This window comes from Chrysemys picta, chromosome 18 (assembly GCF_011386835.1).
Source record: "Chrysemys picta bellii isolate R12L10 chromosome 18, ASM1138683v2, whole genome shotgun sequence".
Lineage (NCBI taxonomy): Eukaryota > Metazoa > Chordata > Testudines > Emydidae > Chrysemys > Chrysemys picta.
This window is the reverse complement of record NC_088808.1, coordinates 24,897,304-24,912,776: the sequence shown is the minus strand read 5'-3', so window position 1 is coordinate 24,912,776 and position 15,473 is coordinate 24,897,304. Positions and strand designations below refer to the sequence as shown.

The 15,473-nt window shown below is 44.8% G+C and overlaps 1 protein-coding gene across 5 annotated transcripts in view; it reads right to left on the bottom strand.

Annotated features, from left to right (window-relative positions):
• Positions 1 to 13,638: 13,638 nt before the first annotated feature.
• PBX3 (PBX homeobox 3) overlaps positions 13,639 to 15,473 on the bottom strand; it is a 167,477-nt gene continuing 165,642 nt past the window's right edge. For all 5 annotated transcript variants that reach the window (XM_065572121.1, XM_005279423.5, XM_005279422.4 and 2 more), the window contains one exon: positions 13,639 to 15,160. In XM_065572121.1, the coding sequence (XP_065428193.1) occupies positions 15,068 to 15,160 (93 nt within the window). In that variant the 3' untranslated portion in view covers positions 13,639 to 15,067. The remainder of the gene's footprint in view (positions 15,161 to 15,473) is intronic.

The window sequence follows — 15,473 nt, the reverse complement described above, 5'->3', positions numbered from 1 at the left end:
CCAAATGACTTGCATAACATAGGAAACAATTCAACAATCAACAAATCTTTCACCACTTAATGGGATTTTAGAAATTGAATTATCTCTTTAAGCGCTGACAATCCTAGCCTATCAATCAATTAGGGAATGCCAGACTCTAGAGGCTACAAATTCACTTAGCGTTAGCGTACTATTTTCTTTTTAAAACCCCCTAAATATTCCCTGCAGTGGTCAGGACGGTCTGACAGATGCTGCTCTGAACAGAGTGCCACCAGGCTCTCAGGCCATTTCAGTAACCAGATGAAAAACATCTGCCACTTCAGGGTAGGGCAGCTTAGCTCCACTTCCAACGGAGGATGGAAAACCTGCGCCTCTCACTCTCTCAGAACTGCGGCCGGGACGTTTGTCTGGCGGGACACAAGCAATGCAGCGCCCCTGCCCCAGCACTGAGGGGAGAACTTCCACGTGTGACAATTCAGTTTTGGAGGCAGCAGCTATGCAGTAGATACCAAGCTGTACTATATTCTGTGGGACTCTTCTGTAGGCCACTTGCCCACCGCAGGCCAGAGTGAACTCCCATCTGGCGAGTGTTTGGTGGCCTGTGCAAAATGATGTGAGTGGTCTCAATCAAAGAGACCAGTCCCGCCTCCCAGAAAACACTACCATCCTTGATATAAACTTGTTCCCATGTTGGCAGTCCCAGCAGAGAGGCCCAGACTGAATGGGCCAGAAATAGAAGCCAGGTCTCCCAGCCACCCGTCTAGTGCCTTAGCCACTGGCTGCAACATGGCTTTTTATGTGAGGAAATCACGTGTGAAATGTAAAAACACAAATTCTCCACGTTGTGACGGGCACGCCCCCTGAGCACTTGCTCACTGCCCGCTGCAGAACTATGATGGCATGTCTGCCTCAGTTTCCCCTTATGGGCTATCAATAAGTTCTCTGTGGCTTTTATATAGTTAACAATGCCCACTCTCAGGGGGTCTAGTTTATTTACTCATCAGCCGAATGGGATATTCAAACAAGCCTTCACACCAGAGCCCTGGCTGGGAGACACAAGCTAATCTTAGTCAGTGTGCCCTCACCTGAGGCCGCCCTTCTCCTGCACCAGACTCTTCACCTAGGACCCTTTTCTGGAGTCAGGCCTCCCACCATCACCGGGGGAAGGGTTCCTTCTCTGGACTCGGGGTTCTCGTGGAAGTCAACCCACTGCAGCTGCTCTCAGCAGTATATAGTCCCCTGGACTCCTTGCCTCCTGCTGGCTCTGGGTCTCCATAGGAGTTTCCTCTCCTAGCCCTTTTGGAATCTGCTCCCTCCAGGTCCCCTTGTCTGGTGAGCTCTGTCCTGCTTCGCTGAGAAGTCCCTCTCCTCAGCAGCTTCCTTTCTGTCTTCTGGGGCCCCCAACTGAGCTCTTCTAAGCATTTTCTTCAGCCCAGATGCTCTGTACCTGAGTGCCCGACCCCCTCAGCGGGCCAGCTCCTCGCCCACACCCCCACGAGCACCAGATCGAACCAAAGCAGAACTCTCATCCTGTCCACTCCTGTGTTTTGTGTTTCTGTCGCTGGCAGGTCTTGTTATTTCTCTTAGGCCTGTCTGGGAAGAGGAGTGTGCACCGCAGAGCACGGTACATTCTGCACTTCAACGGTGTCCTGCAAACAAAAACAAACGTTTGTAATGAAACGTGTTGTCTGGCCTTTAATTATCTGTGTTGTGGAATCTCTGCAGCTAAAAGGCCTCTCTGCACCTCGATAATTTGTATTCACCTGGCTATTGTGGAGCAGGGTCGGTAGTTAATAGCTGGACAGGACGATGAGCTCTGGCTTCAGCAGGGGACAATGAGGGAAAAGCACAACTCCCTTGTTTCTAACAGCTGGACAAATCTGAGAGGGGAATTCACCCTGAGCTCATGACTTTGTCTCACTGGTTATTGGATATCGTCTTTTTGATAACTTTTGTTTAGATTTATGCAATTTTCCCCTACCCCCTAACTTTGTATTAATGCAGGAGGTGAAGCTTACGTTATTGATGGTATATACGGTCAGGTATTCACAGATGAAAGGTTAGTTTATTAATCCACCAGGAGACCTTATGAAAAACAAATTCAGGTAAACAACATATTTTTCCTGACTGTTTTTCAAAATGTAAAGCAGGGATACTGCTCTCTGAGTTTTCCTTTGATGTATTTCCATTGCACTGTGATATTACATTCTTCAAAAAAGAGAAATTGCTTTTTGTACCACACTCTTGAAAAAAAATAGAGAAATCTAATTGAATATCCTCCCATATATGCTGAGTATCATCTGTTCGCCAGTTATGAATGTTCTTGGAGAGTTACTAAAACATGTGGTTAGATATATTTGAAAGACATTTCTCTGTTAAGGGACTTATCATATCAATGCTGTATCATTTTCTTTTTGTACTTGAAACAGTCGGTATCTGACATCACCTGCTCTCCTTATTCACTTCCCCTCTCCCACCAATCCAGCCCACTCCAGCCAAACCCACAGCATTTTTCCACTTGCTGCAAGAGGTTCCTCTTACCATGGATCTTAGCCTGCTAATCCAGGTCTGGGGCAGGGGGCAAATGCTACTCTGAGTCAACCTTCCTGCATTGCCTCTCCGTGGGAAAAACCGGGGGACAATGCACCCTTGTTGGAGCTAGCACTGAACCCTTTAGTCACCCAGGCCTGCCCTTGATGCCTGACCCAATGTTACTGTTAGACTTCTTCTCAGGTGGGAACATGTCAGATCTGTAATCAAGAAATAGGGGGACAATGCATCCTGTTAACTGCAGAGGCAATCCCCAGCCACCACAGGGGAACTGACAAACCAGGACAAGGAGATGCTGGGAGCCTCCCTATATTTTAAACATTCCTGACCAAAAGGTGGAAGAATTAACTGCATTGTTTAAGATCTGATTATTGCTACTTCCTAGACCTGTTCTTTATAAGAGGAATTGATCTTGAATGTACATTTCTAGTGAAATCCTCGTGCAATACTCTTTGCTGAGTAAATGAATGATTGTTATCTGTTTATAGACGAGCCAACAAATGCTTTACCTGGAAGGGCAACGCCATCCATTTAGTGCTCACCCTGCTGGACTCTTAGGGAAATTGCAACAGCAGTAATAGCTTTTGAATGAGATTCTGAGTCTTAGCGGTCACTTGAGTAATTGGTTAACCCTTACTTTTGGGGGGGGTTGTTTTTGTTTTGTTTTAACTTAACCTCTGATAAGCTCTGGAAAGGAGACAGAAATCACTGTGCCCTTTGTGTGACCACTGGAACTTGATTAAGCACTGAACTTTAATTAATTGACTGACGTGAAGTAATAAGGTTGGCCAATTCACTTTGCCCAACAACGAACTGAATAGTTGATTTACATCATGCTGTCGGTGTAAGTTCTGCCATTATATAAATAGCTGCTCTCCACTACTGTACGATCAATCAGCCTAAGCATAAACCAGTGCTATCAGCCGGGAGCTGAACCAGCATAAGCGCGGCTCTCTTCACCAGGCCTCTCCAAGGCCTGACCGTAGTTTCTTGAGTTCCTGAACTGAAACACTGATTACGGCAAGCGCTGGCCAAGCAGGAGCATAAGGCGGCAAGTGATGCTTCTAGAGCCCCATCCAGTTCCATTCCAATCAATGGGAACTTTATGATTTGCAATGGTGAAACTGACTTTGGTGGGTGTTAGATAGGGCCGTTACTCTCTCCACACTCAGTCTATGCTCTCTGTGTCTCTGAGAAATCAAACCGGCAGACAGTATACCACACACTGCCAGTATCTAAAGAGAGATTTCCAAGAGTGTCTGATTTGCCATTAGTGATACACAATTATTGGCATTTCTCTGCCGGCCATTGTGGCCACATTCCAATTGTCAGCGTTCCATCCAGCTCAGTGACTTCCACCTGGCATCCATGCCATTAAAGGTTACGAGGTAAATCCCCTCCACCTGGAGCTTGTCATCGCTGCACTGCAGTGACCAGGGGAACAATCACGGCAACATGTTTCCCAACGGAAACTCGGATCAAAGCACCAGGGTGGAACACTCAGAGCAAATACCCCCAGCTGCTTCTCTTCTCCTGAGCCCATCTTTGGCTCTTTAAATTGATTGGCACTTTCTATTTGAGGAAAAATGAGTTCTTAAAATTGAAATACTGGCTATTGTTATGGTAATATGTCGAGGCTGCCGAAGGAGAGATTTTCAGATACAAAAAAGGTTAGTTTAAATCAAGCAGCTGATAGGTTAGTCTATATAGAGTACTCAGGCCTAATGAGTTCAGAGGTATATATGTATTGAGTCTGGCCTTCTTAATCCTGTTGATTCAAGTTGTAGGTGCAGGTAATAACCAAGATAACCTGAGGCTTCTGAGATCATTACTGCGTTATCACGTTTTGTATACAATATTTTCAGCCTCATTTAGAATGTCAGCCTTTATAAAATGCTTCCTAACATTAAGGGACCTTCTATACATCCATCCATACACACACACACACACAAACTAGACAGCACACTTGTCATCCAAACAGTGTGCAAAGAGAAAGTACAGTAAGTATATTTTAAACACACTATCAGGATGTGGTGCTAAACAGAAGATTTATGAATAATGTAACAACAAATGTACCAAACCCATATTAGGCGAACAGAGTGACTGATTCCCAACATATGTTATTGATCTTCTCTCATCTTTACCTGAAATTAGTAATTCAGAATCCACACCTTTATTTGGAAAATAATAGTACTTGCAGAATTATAAAAATTTAATATGCTCCTAGTAAAATGAAAAATGAGAGGTTACGATATTGTCTAACACTTTCAAATGTGTTTATTAATTCATGTTTTAAATCATAAGTTTCATTCTGCAGGAGAGTCATATACAGCAATAAGCAAGTTTTAAAATATTAATGAATAAACAATATTTCTGTATTGAAATATAACATGCTTCTTTGAACAATGTACCACCAGTAATAAATCAAAACCAGCAGAAAATTGCATTTCATATTTAATACAACTTGAACTCTGCCTTTTTATAAATTATATCTTTTTTGTTTAATTGGCGTCAGTTCAGATCTAGCAGATTGCTAATAAAATTCTGGATTTCCATATTTAATGATGCGTGCTCTTTATGCTGAATTTTACCAGAAAAAAAATGCAGCCTTGTATTTTTCTAATAGCTAGCATTAATAGGTGATCTCGTATCATGAAAAACAGCCCCTTTTCATTTTCCTGAAGCCTAATTTGGGCTCTCAGATAAGTCATGGGAGAGGGGGAAGCAGTGCATTCTCTCACTGACAAGAGCCCAGCACATGGGCCTGCCGTGCTTTGCCAGTATTATCTGCTCCGGTGTGCGTTTGTGTTGTCATCTCAATGTTCCGCAACCTTAATACCCCTTGACCAAAGAAAACCGTTCCTTGTGGGAGGCTTTTCATTTCATGGACTCCCAAACACAGGGGGTTTTGACATTCCTGGTGGCCCTGAGCCAAGGAATGTAGGTATATTCCATTCTTAGATCTGTGATCTTTCTCGGGAAAAGGTCATAATCAATCTGGCAGCTGCTTTTGCTGGGCTAGACTCTGAATGGGTTGTGTGCGCTAAATGGAGAACAGATGTACAGCAGGTAACTAATCCAGAACAGCCAGCGAGCAGGCAGGACTTCTCAACGCTTTCTAGACAGCGGAAGGGGGGTGTCTGACCACGCTTTTATCTCCCACTCCCTCCCCTGTACAATTCCTTTCCTGGAAAGCTGCCACCCCTTAAGCCCCAAAGAACAGACATGCTGAATTTTGTCTGAAGTTATTTTCTTGACTCTCACTTTTGCCATGCACAAGGGGTGCACCTCTCCACCCTACCCAAAAATCTCCTTGGTGGAGAAGCTGCAGCTCCCAAAGTCATTAGCTCCAGTGGGAGTAAGTACTGTGGGACTCGGCCCAATGACACTGCTTCTCTCCTGTGCCTGTGGCACGTCCCCCTGGCCCCCCCATCATACCTTGGGCATTTAGCAGGATGAATTGCTGCTTGGCAGCAGCTGGAAATCTCCCATATACTGTGACGGGGGCCAGATGGACCATGAGCCAGTGCTGTGGGCCAGGTGCGCCCTGGGAGCCGAGGCGTTAAGCCTGGGTGCTCAAATGCCAAGGGACAGAAGGGTTCTCTTCCGCTCCTTTTACAGCCCTTCCTAGACCTGTGCAGCATGCACCAGACCCTCTCCAATGAGTCTCCGAAAGACGTCATTAGTGCTGGAAAGTCTGATCACGTGTACCACTGTGGAATTGTGAATTTTGGAATTATGAAAGATAGGGGAGCCAACATTCGAATCTTTACAAGATGCCTGTGTAAGTAATGCACATTAGCAAGGTACTCCGAGTATTTCCTAGTTATTCTCTGTACTGACAGACTGTGATAACATTTAGTCACCTGCAAAGGGAAAACAAGATTTGAATGGTGACCAGTGATGGAGTAATTAAAAAAATAAAAATAAAAAAAACTTGTAGCAGACACTGCTTATCAATAAGGTATAATGTAGATAATGATAGAAATTAGAGCCAGAAAAGACTTGCAGTGTAAGTTCGTTTCATCCATGCCTCCCAGACACACGTGCAACTGTCGTTTGCAGTATTTTGTTCAAGCTGTTTTAAAGTGATGATTCAAGTGAAAGGGTTCACTAGCATATAACATACATGTGTGTGTGAGAGAGAGAGAGAGAGGGAGTGGTATGTACACATATATACATGTGTGTATGTATATTTACATGCAGATTGGTAGCCACAGATTTGCCTGAAATTAATTGATTTTAATTAGCCCGTGTAAAGCGAACTCTTAAATTTGTTGCCGCATGAGGGTTTTGGCAGTCTCAAATAAATTAATCCTTTTTATTATATCAGTGACAGGGAGATGATCAAATAGCCTTTGATACAGATTTGGGGACTTATCACCTAGTAGCACTCTGATATGCTTGAACTTTTTTTTCCCTGCTGCTGCTGCTGGAGGCAAGAATGAGGCTACAAATGGCATTTGCTTCAGAACCTGTTCACAAATGAAACTGGGGATTTAGCAACAAATGAAACAAGTATGTGAGGGAAACTTTGAAGAAAAGTTTCTATTTGTGGCAAAAGTAGAATTTTCTATGGCTGGGGGGAGGGAGCAACTGGCAATAAGACTCATTGTTAAATCATAGAATCATGGAAACACAGGGCTGGAAGGGACCACAAGAACTCAAGTCCCGCCCGCTGCGCTGAGGCAGGACCAAGTAAACCTCATCCACCATTGTCTGACCTTCTTCGAAACCCCCAGTGAAGAGGAGTTCACAACCTCACTTGGAAGCCTGTTCCAGATTTTAACTACACCTAGAGTTAGAAAATTTTTCCTAATATCTAATTTAAATCTTAAATTCTTAACCAGATTAAGACCATTGCTTCATTGTACTTGGAGAACAACTGATCACTGTCCTGCCATAAGGAATAGAATCTTGAGTTTTCAGACATGAAAACTAGCAGAGTCTGACTGTCTTGGGGGCCAAAAAGGCACATTAAGTAACTGACCATCCGAACCCCCTGATCTGAAAGGTATTTGTTTGTATGCTAAGAATCAAACCCTCCCATCCAAGGCCTTTAAACTAGAAGTCACAGAGGCCAGAATTTGCACTGTTCCTTGCGACTAAGTGCATTGCAAACATCCTTTTGAGGTCTTCAACCAGCTCCTCTCACAACCAATTTGCAGCTGAAATGAATAAATACTGCTTTGCACGTAGGCACAGAGAAATGCCCGCCAACATCAGCCATCCTGTAGCCACTCCAAGCTCACCCTCCCAACAGCATAGCTTTCCCTTAGGGTGACCAGCTGTCCCAATTTTATAGGGACAGTCCTGATTTGGGGGGCTTTATCTTATATAGGCTCCTATTACCCCCCATCCCCATCCCGATTTTTTACACTTGCTATCTGGTCACCGGCCCAGCAAGACGCGAAGCCCAGAGGAGTGCCTGGTCCCTTTGTAGGCCGCATTGTGAAAACAGGCTCAGCCACTCACAGCAGTGCCGCCCCGCAGAGACGTTCTGGAAGTGGTGCCCTGCATTGTCCTTTAGGCGCCAGCTCCCAGAGGTGGCGCCTAAAGGCCACCTGCCTCTGCTCTGAACACAAGCTGAAGGCTCATCTCTCTTCAGCTGCTCTTGTACAAGATGGAATTATAGCTATACAGATCGCATTCCAGTGGCTTTGTGTTTATGAGCTGGAAACACCATAGCTAAACGCGGTATGGTCTTTCCCCTGCCTTCTGTCACCCACCAGCACACACTGAGTGCCGTAGGAGCCGCTGTGGCATTTGTAGCTTTGCTGTAGCAGAGACATTCAGCTGATGAGCGTGTCCCACAGTCTCAAACTGCCCCCCCCTTCTTTCTCAGTGCTAGGAGCCCGAACTGTTCTCTGACCAGCTGGCACAACTTCTGGGTCCCCCTGGCCCCCCGCCACACATCTGCGCTGAGTCAGGTGCAACCAGTAGGAAAATCAAAACAGAAAATGTGGGGAAAGCATAAAATTGTATTTCAGGTCAAAATAAATCCCCTGCTGGCTGTCGCAGTGTCGTTTGTTAATTAACTCTGAAAATGAACACCCTCACTTTAATAACATGGCACCGCAGCTACCACAGGCTCGCCAGCCTGCTGTCCTGGCGCTGCCAACCAGCTCCAGCCAGCTGCACCGCACACGGGACCTTGACCGGGGACGCCACAGCATGGCCCAGGGACAGAGCCCTCCGCACCGCAGGGACATGGGCCCCCCGTGTGTTCTGAGCTGCGGGGCACCCGTGGGAAATCCAGTGCTCCGAGGAAGGGAGAAAAGAAAATCTGTTTCTAACGGCGCGAGAAAAGATCGATTTAAATTGGACACGCCCCCTCCCATGTGTGCTGGGGGGGGTCTCCCCCAGCAGAGGAAGAACATGAACCAAGCAGTGTTACCTTTTAATTCACTCCCCCACCTGTGGGGCTCCCCAGCCCTACCCAGGCCACCATCACTCCTGGCAATAAGGACAAGGACAAGGTGCTGTGTGAGTCTAGGTGAGGGCTGGGGATTTGTCTTCTGCAGCTGACGCTTCCCTCCAGGCTTGAGCTTGCTGTAGGTGCACAGTAAAACGCGTGCGCTGTGCTGTAGATTAGGTGGGGAGGACGGTACGCTTCACTCCCAGGAATGAGTGTCTGGAGCGAAGGTTCAGAGAGCTTAGGGGAGCCACATCTTCCATACAGCAACGCTATTCACCAGCCACAGCTCAGCAAGGCACCCCACTTTCGTCCTGCAAATAGCTCGTCATCTCCTGCAGGGTTTTGCTCTCTGAAGAGCGAGACCAAAGATTTCCCTGCCTAGCGAGGCTGGGTAACGACACCCATACTACAGCACTCTGGGTAGAGCCGCTCCAGGGGTACACTCCTTGTCCTTGGGGCTGTACTAGAGCCCATTGCAGGTGTGTACTAGAAGCCGGTTCAGGCTACTCTCCTGCTCCCATTCCAGGTGAGCAATGCTGCATGCTTCACTTTTCATCTGCCTCTAGCGTGCGCTCGACGGGAGCCCCCTACTGGCCCGCCTCTAGCGCGCTCGACGGGAGCCCCCTACTGGCCCGTCTCTAGCGCGCTCGACGGGAGCCCCCTACTGGCCTGCCTCTAGCGCGCTCGACGGGAGCCCCCTACTGGCCTACCTCTAGCGTGCTCGACGGGAGCCCCCTACTGGCCTGCCTCTAGCGTGCGATAGATGGGAGCTCCTGTCTGGCCTAAGACTTCTTGTCCAACCTCCTAAGTTGCAGAGAATGTCACTGAGCTGGCCAGTGGGCCCTGAGCAGTAGCTGTTGCCTTACTATTCCAGTCACTTTGCAAGCCAGCAGCATCTTTCCTCTGTAGCATGTCACATGCTTAGTTAGGGGCCAGGAACAAGTTTACATTACAGAGCTCTGACGAGCCAAATGGATGGAGAACATAAAACCTGCTGTAAAAATTAGAATTGGCTGCTCAGTATGCAGCACCCATTGTCCCTCAGCAAAAAGCACAGGCACCCTTACTCCACCAGCACTGCCATCCAAGCCCTGGCTCTGCCCCTGAAAGTCAGCCGCAGTGCACAGACCCGCCAGCTCGTCCTCAACCACCTGTGAAAGGCTAACTGGATGGGAATCCTGCTATGATACGGTAATATAATATATTATTAGACTAATAAAATACTAATATGATACAGGAATGGGAAGCATATCATAACTCCTCTGTGGCTAATACAATGCAAGCAATAAATCACTCCCAAGGCTTAACCTTAACAATTGTATAGTGCGTTGTGTGTCATGCGGAGAACTCTGAGCTGAGGGTTCACTTTTCTTCACAGTCCATATGGCAGTGACATTAAAGCTAATGAAATAAAATAAAATTTGCCAATCTTTGAAGAATTCCAATCTTTAAAAAGATGTATTTTTATTAACACAAACTGAAAACATTTCCTGTTAGTTGGAGTTATTTGTATCACGGTGGCAATACATGGCCTAAATATCGGCATCAGCAGCTTAGAGCTGACACTCCCATGTTGCATTTGCAAGCCACACCAGTTCAGGGTAATGCTGTGAATTTCAGCCCCGGCATGTTTAATGCCATCACTGGAGCTGTGTGGCTTTTAAATGGTAGTTAGTCTCCAGCAGTTTAACGCTCAGGTTCACAGTGTCTGCAGCACTTCTCCGGCTAAACCAGCCCCATGTTTCCTCCTGGCTGGACTCCCTTGGATTCACTGCCTCGGCCCTTTCTGGACAGAGCAGCCCTCACCGCGGCTGAGGTCAGAGACACAGGGAGCCGTGGGCCGGGAGTTTGAGGTCTAAACAGCCAAAGCAGAAAAATCATTTGCTGCTTTGATTTTGGCACATAAATGTTTGTTGTGTTTTCCTTCCTGCTGTATGTGGAAAGTCGCAACTGCTACTCAAGGCACTCTGCAAGTCGTAAACACTGCAAGGAACACTTGAACTCTCTCTCTCCAAGAGCTAAGTAGCTTGTAAGAGAGCTCCATGTAAACGTCCTCAAACATGTCGCCCTGGCTGCTGGGGCCGCTTCACAAGTCCTCTTATAAGACACTCAGGGCTCCTAAGCACTTCTTCAGTGCATTGCCCTGGCCGTGCGCTCTTCCTCCTCCTGTAGGTTACCTCAGGAACCAGCATCAACCTTCAGGGACCTCCTCCGCTGGCAATCAGACTCCTGCTGCTCCTGCTCGTCCTCCAGAGGGTCTGACTGCAGGCTGGGCTTTCCAAAGCACCTACGTGATTCAGCAGCTTGCAGTGTGGCCTAGTGGATGGGCACAGGACTAGCACTGAGCATACCTAGGCTAGTTCAGACTCTGCCCCCGCGACCGCTGGGCGACCTTGGGCAAGTCACTGCCCTGCTAGGTGGCTCAGTTTCCCAATTTGCAAAATGGGGTTAATGATCCTGCCCTCCTTCTGCAACGCACTTTGGGATCGGCTGGTGGGACGTGCTGTGTAAGAGCCAGGAGGTTTAGTGTTATTATTAAGTTACATAGACCCCTTTGAAAATCTCAGCCTGAGTGTCGCTCTGCAAGACCCCAGTACAAAGCAAATTGGCTGCAAAATGCTCATCCCAGCGGAATATTAGGGTTAGGGTATGTCCATCTCCAGCTCAAGACATGAGGGCCTGATTCGCATTATACTAGTGCCCTTTTCAATGCCATGGCAGCACAAAGGGGCCCTCAAGCAGGGAATGCCCACTAGCATTCCCAAGTGACGGCCACCAGGCACTGATGAGACAATACTCCAAAGCCATTTTGGTTAGAATAACTATCATTACTATGGACAGGTAAGAACCTGGACAAACGGCCTTAAGATGTAACTGCTAAACAGCACCACTTCTGGGGAGCAAAGGAAGCCCTTCACCCCACACTCAGAGTACACGGCCCATAGCACCCGAGAGGACCTCACTGCTGATCAGAAAACTCAGCTCAATGTACAGGACCAATAAGCTTTGGCCGAATTCTTACCAAAGTGATTATTACTCAGTTAGGCTTAGCCCAGTTCTTTCAGCATTTAGCTACTAGGAAAAACACCAGACCATCCAAAGGCCTTAGTCTCATACTGGTCCTTTCAGGAAACCTTTCTGATGTGTGAGCAATCCTCAAGGATAACATTTGTATTATTTGCCATGTAACCACGTGACTGTTCTCCAGTATAAGGAAAGGCCAAATTGCACTTGTAATTCAAAGGACCCACAGCCTTAATGTTGTAAAGAAGCACTCTAATGATGCCCGATGGGCACAGGGCATGCAAGTGCGGCCCAAAGGTTGTTGATGGCCTTCCTATGAACCTCATCAGTATATGACAGGTTTTTGCCTGTGGCCAGCAACGATGTGATCAAGATGAGGGACGTCTGTGTGTTCGTTATGCTGCCTGAGCCTCCGCTGACACACTTTACATTTCAAATACTATTTCCATTGAGTTCTAGTAGGAACACAAGAGTGTGTGGCGTTTGAGAGCTCCATTAGCACATGTATATTGTTTTGTTCTATTTCTTCGGCACACAGGAGGTCTTCTGAGGTCTACAGACCCCCTTGCTCCAATGTTGATTAATTGGTAACGAATGCTTTGCAGAGGACGGTATTTACTTATTTATTTAAATGAGCCCTCTGTAGCCAAAGCAGCAATTGTGATTTCTAAAACTGATGAAGAGTGCGCCAGTAATTGTGCATGTGTGATAAACAAACACAAAAGTTGTGTTGACTGATGTACACGGGTGTCTGGAACAATGAGGAAGATAAATTGTGTTCACTGTGTTTTGGGGAGGAAACAAAGATACGTCACAAAATTACTTAGCACAGGGACAGTTGATAAGAAAAGCTGACCCACAAGCTAATTGAATCATGCAAATAATCATTTAGCTGCCAAATCAACACCTATGGGCACAAGCAGCTGACTGAAAAGTAAATGTGATAGTCAACTATTTTACAGCGTTTGCATCTGCACTGCACCAATTTAGGATGAATCGTTGTGCTAGTTATACCTTCTTTTGCCTAGATACACTAACTGAAATAGTAAGGTAGTTCTATTTATCAGAGATCATTTGGCGCAAGTGGTTAATGTTAATTTGATTTCCTGTGAGTCAATTTCCTTTGGATATAGTAAATAGGCTATTACCTGTTATTGACCTTTACTTTATTAACAATTTTTTTTGGAAAGACTATATATATATATATATTAAAAAACCTGCTCATTTTAAGTCTTTATTATAAAGAAAAATATCTTTATAATCAAATTGCAGTTGTTAGCAGAGGTTATATTTTAAAAATTAATGCTAAATAAAGACCATCATTGAGAGTAAATAAGCTGTTGCTTTTTAAAGTTAGTCTAAAAGATTTCCCCTTTCATGATCCTCGACGTGAACTGCCTGTTCCAGAACAGAGCAGCGTAGGAATAAAGCCTAGAGATGAAATGGTAAGTCTCTGGTTATGAAATCTTTGACTACAAAGATGTGGCTATCTATCAGGATGTACTCTACCTAGAATTTCAACTGTCTTTCAGGCAAGAGTGCACCACTAGCTCTTTGTATTTAAGAAATGCTGAACTCCTGTTTTATGAACACTCCTTCGTACATCTCTGACTTTATCTTTGCTGGCTGACTCAAACTGAGCAGGAAGAAATTACATCAACATTTGATCATGAAAGCAAAAAGTTTATTCATGTTTGAAACTACATATAACTACCACGAGGAAGACTTTTCAATCCAGGGTGTAATCCAGTTAGAAAGTAACACGAAACGTTTTAATACATTAGAATCACTGCCACAAATTATTTTCATGACTCAATCAGTTTCAGAATCGCATACAATACAAAAGAGAGAAAGAAAGGGCCCCCTGTTATACAGGGCGAAATATACAGTACTGAATACTGAAATCTGTATGCATTACAATTAGTTGTTGTTTTTTGCGTGGATTAGTAACAAGATGAAGAACATTCAAAATGTTTCTCAGTATTTACAACAGTTTTACTGTTTTGTGTTAAACCTAAGACCCAATGTTTCCACTTTAGCTTTTTAAAAGTTGCAAATGCAACCCTGATTTTTTTTTAAAAGATTACAATGTACATTACATTTCATGAGGGGAAACAAAGGGTTAATTACAAGATGCAAAAAGATAAGAAAGAGACAAACTACAGCGTGAGTATTGTTCAGAGGTAGTAAGTGAGCACTCTAAGCTACAGAACATGTTGAAATTCTATTGGTTTGTATGAGTTCGCATGAGGTAATAAAGCTGTGTTTTGATTGGTGAGATGTATAAATACTCTTTTGCTACACTATATACAACACTCCATACAATGGTGCCTTCCTTGTTTTTGTTGTTGTTACCAAGAGGACGTAGCAAGTCTTGGCAAATCCGTGTGCAGCACCTAGCTCGTACTGTAAAACCCCAGATCTTGGCTTCCACAAAAATAAGCAGCAAGTATCTTCATCTCTTAGAACAATTTATGTCCATTATTGAAATACAGAGAGTAGATGCTGGTGCTCCCAGTTTCCAATCTAATTTATAAAACAATAGATCACAACAAAAATGTGACGAATAAGGATTCTTAAACACAACCATTGTTAACTGAAATAACTGAACAGCTCTTTTTATTCCAACTCTATAAGAGATATGAAAAGATTAAACACAATCAAAGTTTGTAATTCATTTAGACTTTCCATGGAAATATGCAAGAAGTTAAATTTAGGTGGGTGTGTCTTTGTGTCGGCTCTTCCTATTGAGGTTAAGCATAGACTTTTACCCTTAAGGCCAAGTAATTGGCAACTGTTAGACCATCACTGTTAAAACAGCTGATAATAAATTATGATAAAATAGTTACAGGGCTATAAACAATGCTAAATCTTGGCCTAATTGGATAAAGTGCTTTTTAACATTGTGTGTTAAGTATAAATACAAATGATTATGATACCTTTAAAAAACAGATTTACCAAGTTTTCTAATAAGACAAGGTTTTACAGTAAAGCTGTAGGTGGTTGGCTACAAAAAAAATTCCTTTCTTTTTCTCCTGTTACTCTGAATGCGCTAATCAAGGCATCTCAGCTCAGGGAAAAAGTGTTGCTAGGAGATTAGTTAGAGGTATCAGAGTGCACACTTCCCGGCCCTTCTGTAGGGGAAGTCACAGAAGATGGAGTAGTTGCGTCCTGCCAGCCTCCATTAGCCTGAAAAGGGAAAAACAATTCAATTGATACAATTATGCATATTAATTACATCACACCACAGACAATAATAGCCTGGCGAAGCTGATGGCCTGTTTCTTAAACTCCCTTTGGCTGCAGGATTTGGGAAAGCAGAGAAACAGAAAGGCACACAACAAGAGATATTAAACAACACACCCTGTAGAGGAAAGGAGATACTTTAAGCAAAGGGCAAGTTAGGAATTAGGAGCCTTTTATCGAGGTGATGTGGTAAGGACAACGTTAGGATTTCTGTAAAAATCATTCATGCTTTAATGGAGGACATCAGAGGAGATTT